The 9,822-nt window shown below is 38.4% G+C and overlaps 2 protein-coding genes across 2 annotated transcripts; both read right to left on the bottom strand.

Annotated features, from left to right (window-relative positions):
- Positions 1 to 2,400: 2,400 nt before the first annotated feature.
- Positions 2,401 to 5,346, bottom strand: CCMH (cytochrome c biogenesis protein family). The gene is made up of 4 exons (XM_059601226.2): positions 5,229 to 5,346; positions 4,369 to 4,533; positions 2,963 to 3,094; positions 2,401 to 2,872 (listed from the first exon to the last, which is right to left on the bottom strand). Exons 2-4 carry the CDS (start codon positions 4,510 to 4,512, stop codon positions 2,672 to 2,674), a joined length of 477 nt encoding a protein of 158 aa, XP_059457209.2. The 5' UTR covers positions 4,513 to 4,533; positions 5,229 to 5,346; the 3' UTR covers positions 2,401 to 2,671.
- A 2,768-nt stretch (positions 5,347 to 8,114) lies between these two features.
- LOC148584960 (uncharacterized) lies at positions 8,115 to 8,531 on the bottom strand. Its single transcript, XM_088517611.1, has one exon. It carries the CDS (start codon positions 8,529 to 8,531, stop codon positions 8,115 to 8,117), a length of 417 nt encoding a protein of 138 aa, XP_088373737.1.
- Between the last annotated feature and the right edge of the window lie 1,291 nt (positions 8,532 to 9,822).

The raw sequence follows: 9,822 nt of genomic DNA, 5'->3' as shown, positions 1-9,822 counted from the left end.
TGGAATAAACTAAAAGGAGACCTTCAGTCCAGTCATTAAACCAACCACCATACGCATACTTCTCTCTCTAGCAGTGCATTACAACTGGCCACTCAAACAACTGGATGTATCAAATGCATTCCTACATGGTCATTTATCTGAGGAAGTATATATGGAACAATCTACTGGTTTTGTGGAAAGCAAGCTCCCTGGTCATGTATACAAGCTCATAAAGGCTCTCTATGGTCTAAAACAAGCGCCTAGGGCTTGGTTTCATAGACTCTCATAGGCTCTCCTTCACCTAGGATTTATTGGCTCTTTAGTAGACACATCCCTCTTTATACTTCATCGAGATTCAGTCCATCTATTTATACTAATATATGTAGATGACATTATAATCACTGGTACTGACTCCATTGTCATTGCATCAGTTATTTCTAGTTTGCAGCAGGAATTCAAACTCAAGGATCTAGGCTGCTTGTCCTACTTCCTTGGCATCCATGTTTTCAGAGACAAGATTGGACTACATCTCAATCAAAGCAAATACATAGTTGATCTCCTTACATGGGTCAACATGATTGGAGGTAAGCCATATGTAGCTCCATGCACCTCAGGGCAGAAGCTCACAAAGATGGATGGTGATGCTCTATCAGTCCCTACTGCATATAGACACATTGTTGGAGTCTTACAATACTGCACTCTTACCAGGTCAGACATTGCCCACTTTGTCAACCAACTCTGTCAATTCTTGCATTGCCCCACAATTGCCCATCTTCAAGCTGCCAAACGAGTACTAAGATATCTCAAAGGGACTCCAGACCATGGTTTACACTTTACTCCTAGACCATTTCAAATACATGCCTATTGTGACTCTAATTGGGTAGGTGATTCACTTGATAGAAGGTCCACCACAGGCTATTGTGTCTTCTTTGGAACTAACCTAATCTCTTGGCATGCTAAGAAACAACCAGTTGTATCTAGGTCCAGCACAGAAGCAGAGTACAGAGCAACGGCTATCACCACTGCTAAAATTTCTTGGTTAAGGATGCTTCTTAAGGAATTACATATTGTGCTTAATACACCCCCTCAGCTATGGTGTGACAATCTAGAGGCAATTGCTCTAGCTTCTAACCCTATCTACCATGCACGCACCAAGCACATAGAAGTTGATTACCATTTCATCAGAGAAATATCCTTCACAAAGACCTGACAGCCTCCTACATTTCTATAGCAGATCAATGTGTAGATATTTTTACAAAAGGTCTCACATCCACACGATTCTTGTTTCTTAGAGATAAACTAATGGCCAACTCTCCTCCCATCAGTTTAGGGGGGCTGTTAAGGAAGAACAGCAGCATATCACGCATTTGCAATCTTGTCTGGACGGGATTGCAAACGAGCCTCTCTGTGACTTCCAATGATCCTCTCGTTTGCAATCTCGTCTGGACCAGCCTCTCTGGTTGCTCTCGTCTGCAATCCCGTCTGCATGAGATTGCAGACGAGCCTCTCATTTATGAGTTATCTAATTCTACAAAAGCTTCTACTTATGGTATTGTTATTAAATGCAAACAGATCAATTCTACCAAATCTCTTGTGGATAATTCTCTTTTGTAATTAGTATCCATTTTGTATTAACCCTTTTGTTTATTATCTTATCACATTAATATTAGCTTGTTAGCTTGATGTGATCAACTACAGTTGTAACTCTTCTCTATTTAAGCTCAATGAGAGAGTAGCAGAAATTATTCCACCCAAAAGCAAGTTTTTCCTTGCTTTCTTTCATCCTATTCGCATAGAACACCATGAAAACATGCAAAGGGTATTGATATTCGAAGCCAAAATAGCAAAGTACCACAGAGAATTAAAGAACTTTCAAAGGCTCTTTGAATTCAAAAAAAAAAAAAAAAAAAAGTAGAGAAATTGACAGGGAAAAGTACTAGAGACAAGCAAATTATCGTTGAACTGAGAGAGCGGGACAAACTGGGTCTGGTTTCTCTTTCCCGTACACCCAGTGCGTTGCTTGTGAGCTTTGACGCAAGGAAGGCTACCAAAGCGCACAGAGCAACCGGACACTTGTACTTTGATGGGTTCACTTTGCACTCCTCGTACAAAGGTGGGTCTTTGGCGCTTGGGTTTGTCGAATCTGGGTCTTCTTGGCCCTCCATTTCAATACAAACACCAAAGAGGAGGAGAGGAGTCACGCCGATGCCTATGTGGGAAAACCCATGTGACAGTGGGAGGAAGAAAATGGGTATCACAGGAATAGGTTTTGACACGATGTTTTGATTTATTTTTTATTTTTTTTAACTGGGCGGACGTGGTGTCTGCCACGTCACTAATGTACTTACTGTTCAAGCACGCTGGAGTCCCAAAAATACTACTCTCAAACATGAAAATAATAAGTTATTTTAAATCATGACATAAAATAATAAGCCATCTCTCAAATAATAGTCTCAATGTACAAAGTCCAAAAAACATTTGTAATGTACAGAGTCAACTTATGCAGTGCACTGTGCAACACTGTACAGGCAATCACTTCTTTATAATAACCAACTCCAGATCCAGTTAAACAAGCTCAACAAGAAGTTGATTATCAGTTTTTGCAAATCCTGGACTAACCATAGTTCTCAAATTGCCAGCAAAGTTTCAAGCTGGCTAAGACAAACAAGAAACCATGGAAGCAAGACATATATCATTGACCTGACCATCTCCTCCACCAGGAGGAAGGAATTCCCTGTGAAGGAGGAGGTGTGAGGAGATCAAGCATGGTTTCCTTCTCTTTTGGGGTCAATGCAACACCTCTAACAAGGTCCAAAGCCATGATGTGAACATTGGTCTTCTGCCTATGCCTTTTGTAAGCCCATACTCCTGCAGCAGCACCTGCAACTAGAAGCTGTTCCAAAAAAGCCCAATATGTTAACTTCAGTACAATTTACAGTTTAAGAATTACTTTACTGCAGCGGTTTGAGTTCCTTATACTGACCGGAGATAGCCACAAGCCTGCAGTCTGCAGATCAAACTTTGGGGCATATAATACTGTCTCCCCAAAATCCTCCTCAAGCTTTTTAAAAATCTCTTTATCCGTCTTCCCGGCATGAATCTCATCACGAATTAACTGTACTGGAAGCATATTAGCATACAGGTTGCAAATTTTTCATTTTCAAAGCTATTCATTGAAAAACTATCAGAAGAGTACAAAGAAAATGCAGTAATTCATGTAACAAAACTAAGTCTTCTTTAAGGTACTTTGACTTTTCTGTACAAAAAACTAAACTGGAAACTATAAATTGTCTCATTTGTTTCAGCGTAAAATATTTTTCGCCATTTCTAAATGTTTGGTATGGACGGAAGATATTGGTAAATGGAAAGCGATTTGCAATCAACGGTAAAGTGGACCACTGAAGCATAAAATATCATAAGCTTTTGAGAAGTGTAAGCCGGGTCTCCTTCCCCTCTCCCCAAACCAGCCACACAGACAACTTCCACACTTTCTTTGTGGTTCTTTTTTTCTGAGTGAAATTCCCTTGGCAGGGGTTTGTTGTTTTGAGTTCTTTGCCATGGAATCCAATGGTCTTTGCTCAGTTTCTGACGGTTTCCGGTGAGGCAGAGGATAATAATTTTCGGTACAAACCAAACAACTAAAAATATTTTTAACATTATTACAATGGAAAATCACTTATTTTCTCCCGAAAAATATCTTCTCTCAAAAAACATTTTACACCCTAGAATTAATACCTAGTTACAAACTAGAAACTTATTCTTTATAGGAATCCTCATCCATTGTCCTTCTAAGCTCTATTGGTCAAAGAAAACCATGGCCCCAAAAGCTCACCATTTGGTCATGAAAAAAAAAATGAACATTCTCCGTGAAATAAAAGATATCCAGTTGTTGCCGCAAGGTTGAGATCACTGTGAAAAGGAACTGTTGTATATGGTAATATGGGATGGGAACCTTCATGCTAATAAAAGGCATATTCCAAGCCCTAGACATCTGAACTAGTGATCCATGAAGGTTAATCAAAATCAAAATGAGGCAAAAATTAAGAGCCAGAAAGAAAGAAAAAGTTGTGCCGGTTGCATAAAGCTTGTCTCTCCAAGAATTCAGCGTGTTCATATGCATTATATGGTATCAACTTAAAGAAATTGATAAGTGCTCCTATTTGCACCTTACTCCAAAACCAGAGCATCAAATGTCCCAACTTGAATTCAAAAAAATTCACAACTTTGATTACAACTAGAACTTCAAGACAATTATCTAAATATTAGCCAAAATAAAATCCTTTGTGACTTTATAACACCAAGTATTAGAAGCATAGTATCAGCCCAGATCACTGAAACTGGTTAGACAACTTCCATCAATCCAATAATCACCTAAATTAAGCACAGTACCTTCCTAAGAAGAATTGCGACGTCCGCTTGTGAATCTTCAATGGATTGACTCCCACATTCAGTGCACCGGACATTGTGACTGATGTTTCTTGCTCGGGCATCAACCACCTGCGTCTTCTTCACCTCATCCTCCTCAGTCTCCATTGTCAATACCTATCGCCTCAACTTCAAAGCAATTGCCAAAACACCCAAAAACGATCACAAGTATCAAAATCTAAAAGCTAAAAAATAAAAACTTCCACGGAAATGTAAGTTTCATCTTCGCTGAGGCATTTCATCAAACAGTTGCCACACCCGAAAACCAATCATGTTAGTTGCAACCCATTTTAAAATAGAGCAACCAAGCTTCAAAACCCAACTCTTAAATATAGATCAAATTCAAAAAACCTAGAATTTTTTCTGGTATTAGTGGTGACAAACAAAATTACATCTTCTCCGTAGTATAAGCCCCACCAATACGAATGATATAGGACAACTCCACAAGTACCGATAAGACAACTTTTACAATTTTTATTTTTATAAAGCCCAGGTAACTTCACGCTGTTTCCAATCAATCGTTCAAGAACAAGAGTAAAATCCTGTTTGGCTGCCAAGAAACTCGAGAGGGAAAAGAAAAATGAAAAATAAAACTTTGGATCTTTTGTTCCACGTTCTTTTGATTTTCGAAAATGGAACAAAGCACGTATTAAGTTTAATTGAGAAGAGACTTATGTATTCTTGAGTCCCGTAAAAACATGAAAAATGGGAGATAAGATACTTTTCCATCACCAAAATCAAGCAGAGATAAAGAAAAAGAGAATCAAAAGAATGGCAGAATTGTGAAAAAAGGAAGAGAGAAAGAAGTGAAGGACAAAACTTACAGTGAGATGCTCAGCCTCAGTCTGCCATGAAGTTTTTGAATCAACAAAAATATATATCAGTCAATATACTGAAGGGTTCGTTGGCTGGCTGGGTTTAGCTCATCCTCTAGCTCTTTTCTCTTTTATTTTTTTAATACATAATATTTTGACATAAAGAAAAATTGCAAAACACATAAAATAAAATAATAAAATAATAAAATAAAATAAAGGGTAATTATCTTTTGCTTCGATGAACTACAGCGTTTTAGCACTTTTCCTCCATGAACTACCGATTATGACACCTGACCCCATCAAACTACTATCTTATGATAAAAAGCTCTCTTTCGTCAGTCAAATGGGTTAAAATTGACGGTCAACAGTCATGTGTAAGTCATGTGCTATTTTAAATTTTTTTCTTCCACTTTTGCCCTCACTTCAAACTTAGAAAATGACCGTATACCCTCCTAGACCCTAATCCAACACATGAAAACAATTTAAAACGAGGGCAAAAGTGGAAGAAATTTTTTTTTTAAAAGGCACATGACTTGCACATGACTGTTGACCGTCAATTTTAACCTATTTGACTTACGAAATGAGGTTTTTTGTCATAAGATGGTAGTTTGATGGGGTCAGGTGTCATAATTGGTAGTTCATGAGGGAAAAGTGCCAATGCGTTGTAATTCATGAAGACAAAAAGTAATTACCCCTAAAAAAAAGTATAGAGAACCAGAGTAACTCTATATGTAAAGACAATTATCTCCGAAAAAATGCTATTTTTCTTTTTCATGTCTATCTCTTGTCCAACTTTATTTATAAGGAAAACTTCACTTAACTATCACTTATTTTGTAAAGAATTGAAGCTTTTAATTTTTCAATGTCTTCCTTATTTTAGAATGTTTCGTTAAATTTCAACAAAATTCATAAAATATCCCCTCCTTTTTCTAAGAAAAAAAATTTAAATTTTTTAAAAAAGATTGAGGCATGGACAAATACTGCTAAATTCAGACCAACGCCTTAATCTTTACAATTTTTTTTTTTTTTTTTCTAAAACAAATGGGGGTATTTTGGAAAAATTTAACAGATGGGTGAGATTGCAAACAATCAAAAGATAGATACACTAAATTGTGAGAAATTGAACTTTATGGAATACATTGCAAAAGTGGTGACAATTCAAGAGGGTCAACTAAAGTTTCCCCCTATTTATATTTTTTTCAAATATATTAGAGGAAACTTGACTTACACCCTTAAATTATCACCCATTTTGCAATATCCTTCCCTAAAGTTCAAAACCTCTTAATTTAGTGTATCAAACTTTTAATTTTTTTCAATGTCTCTCTTTGTTAAGATTTTCTGTTAAATCTCAACAAAATTCTCAAAATACCCCCATTTTTTTTAGAAAAAAATATTTCAAATTTTTGCAAAGATCGAGGCATGGATATTTTTTCAAATACCGTTAATTTTGGACCAATGCCTTAATCTTTGAAATTTTTTCTTCTTTTTTATTTTCCTAAAACAAATGAGAGTATTTTGGAAATTTTAAACACCCATCAGTTAGGATGTAACGGAAAATTCTAATGAAGGGGTGACATTGAAAACAATTGAAAGATTGATACTCTAAATTGAGAGAAATTGAACTTGTAAAAATAATGACAATCCAGGGAGATTAAAGGAAGTTTCTTCAATATGCTACTAAATTTGGAGTAATACTACACTTACTCCCACTTTTTTACATCAATTTTTCCACATCTATAGGTGGATTTAAAAATTACCATTTGATTAAAATCAAGTAAAGATCTCTCTCATATTCAATGGTAATTTTAAAAGTCATCTGAAAAAATTGATGAAAAGAAGTGAAATTAAATGTAGTATTACTCTTAAGTCTGTAAGCCCACATGTAAGCCCTATATATCTATTGGTAAATTTATATAAGAGTTGGACAAGAGATAGACACAAGTCGGATGAATAGCAGGTCTCATTCTCCCCTTCCCATTCGTTTTCACTAATGTGACGCGGTCATGTTAGCCACGCTATGTAATCCCCAATAAAAACAAAAAACAAAAAAATTCAAAACCAAAGTGCTTTTAATTACCCACCCAAAGAGTTTCCTCCAAATCACAATTCCTCCATCTCCCTCTCCTCCCTCTCCCCACAATCAACTGTTGCCCACCAACTACCACATGCACCACTGACCAATAGCTACCACTGCCGCCCACAACATCGACGACTCTCCAAGCTAAATCTCACCCACACCTGTAAGATTTTTTGCGATGAGGTCCCCACCGTCACCCACCAGCTACCGACAAGTGTCGCTGCCCACTAGCTTCCATTGTCGCTACTCCAAGTTAAATCTCACCCACACTTGCGAGATCTTCTGGGACGAGATCCCCAAGGCTGCTAAGTTCAATGACCCACATTAACAAATATTTTTATATTTTGTTTGTATATTTGGAAGAAAATTATTTCCTTCATAATTTCTTGGAAAGTTTTTCTTCGACCTATTTTTTATATGTATGCTAGACTTAGGAGATGACTTTGTTGAAAACATAAGTTTAGGCGAAACATCGACTATGTTGTGATGTCCTGATTGCTGACATTATTATGGTCTTTATATGTTTGCCACCACAATTGTAGTAGCATTTTATTACCCCTTTAGAGTAATGATATAAGGAGGACTAGAATCCAACTAGAATAATCCTAAATGTAATATGAAATTTAAAATTACTATTGAATTTGAGATGATTATTATTGATCAATGGTGATTTAAATGGCACACACATTTTGGATAATTAGTTTTTTTTTTTTTGAAAAATAATCTTGAATTCTCATTAAAGCAAATCAAAGGAGACAGATCCAATGCGGTCTGCCTCAAGAATTCTGCGAATACAATCAGGGGGAACAGATCCCCATTCACTTACGTGGGATATAACCCAGCTCCCAGCCCTGCAGTCCCACTAAACAAAGCTTGATGTCGGCCACTAAGTGACCTCTACTACTGTCATCTACTTTCGTGGAATTCACCGCGCCCACCAGCACCTTGGCATCACTTTCCATTTTCAGGTTGTGGAAACCCCAAGCTTTGCACAGTTTAATGGCCATTAACGCAGCCAAAGCCTCTACTGAGGTGGGACCCAAAAGACCCGGGTGGGACAAGCTTTTTGCTGCCACCAAGTTCCCTTGAGAGTCGCGAATGAGTGTCCCCAGTCCCAGTCTTCCGTGCCTCCTGTCAATTCCTGCATCCCAATTCACTTTATACCATCCAGAGGGGGGAGGCTGCCATTTGAGCATACCACTACAAACAAGAGTGGAGCTCTCCTGAGACGTCATGAGTAGATTGTTGAAGTCTTCAGAGAGCTGAAGTGCTTGCTTTAGAACATAGCTTGGGTGGATAAAAGACCCGCCATGCACAAACTCATTCTACCTATGCCATATTCTACGAGCTACTCCCACAAATTGCTGGAATTCCACTCCACTACATTTCCGAAGCATGCCATCAACGACCTGGAGAAAATCTGGCCCAACATAAACACTCTTCTGAAATTTTGCATCCCCTACACTCCAAACATCCCTCACCAATGGACAGTTCCACAGAATATGGAATGTAGTCTCACGCTCTATTCCGCATATGGGGCACATCGGTGAGGAAATGATCTTACGTCGACATAGATTGTCCCGGGTTGGGAGAATCTCATGACATGCCTGCCACAAGAAATTCTTCGCAGCGCTTGGGACGTTAATCTTCCACAGAGAATGCCATAATTCTCTTGTTCTTCCCCGAGAGGACCCTTCCGCCCTAGAATTCATATCACGCTCTTTTTGGAGATGATACGCACTCCTCACCGAAAACACCCCTGTAGCCGTTCCACGCCAGATCAGTTTATCCTCTTGATTTGTGTGGCTTATAGGAATTGAAAGGATTGTGGCAATTTCTTCTCGTGAAAAGAGCTGCTCCAGGAGAGATTGTTTCCACCATCGCATCTCCCCATTTATTAGACTGCTAACTGTAGCTGAATGATCAAGCACCCTTGGGGTTGATTGCACCTTGAAAGTGGATGGAGTGGGGATCCATCTATCTTCCCAAATACGCACTAATTGCCCATTCCCAATCCTCCAAATCAGCCCTTCCTGGGCTAAATCACATAAACTTTGGATACTCCGCCATGCAAAAGACGGATTGCGCCTAAGGGGAGCATCTAGAATCGAACACCCAGGATGATATTTAGCTGCTATAATTTGTGAGAGTAAACTATCAGGCATCTTCCACATTCTCCAGATTTGCTTGGCCAAAAGAGCCTTGTTAAAGCAATGCAAGTCTCGAAAACCCAGCCCTCCAGAAGCCTTTGATAACCCCATTTTGTTCCAGCTCATCCATTGGATCCGTTTCTCCTTCGCTTTATGTCCCCAAAAAAACCTCATCATCAATGAATTGATCTCTGAGCAAAAAGATTTTGGGAGCTTAAAAATGCCCATACAATATGTTGGGAGAGCTTGGATCACCACCTTCAACAAAATCTCCTTTCCCGCTTGAGAGAGGAATTTAAGCTTCCAGTTTTGAAGCCGTTTCCATACTCTCTCTCTAAGGCTCTTGAAAGTTGTCATTCGAGAACGACCTACTAAG

Source organism: Corylus avellana, chromosome 6 (genome assembly GCF_965113065.1).
Source record: "Corylus avellana chromosome 6, dhCorAvel1.hap1.2, whole genome shotgun sequence".
NCBI classification, from domain to species: domain Eukaryota; kingdom Viridiplantae; phylum Streptophyta; class Magnoliopsida; order Fagales; family Betulaceae; genus Corylus; species Corylus avellana.
Note: the sequence above shows the minus strand (reverse complement) of the source record. Positions and strands in the feature narration are given on the sequence as shown.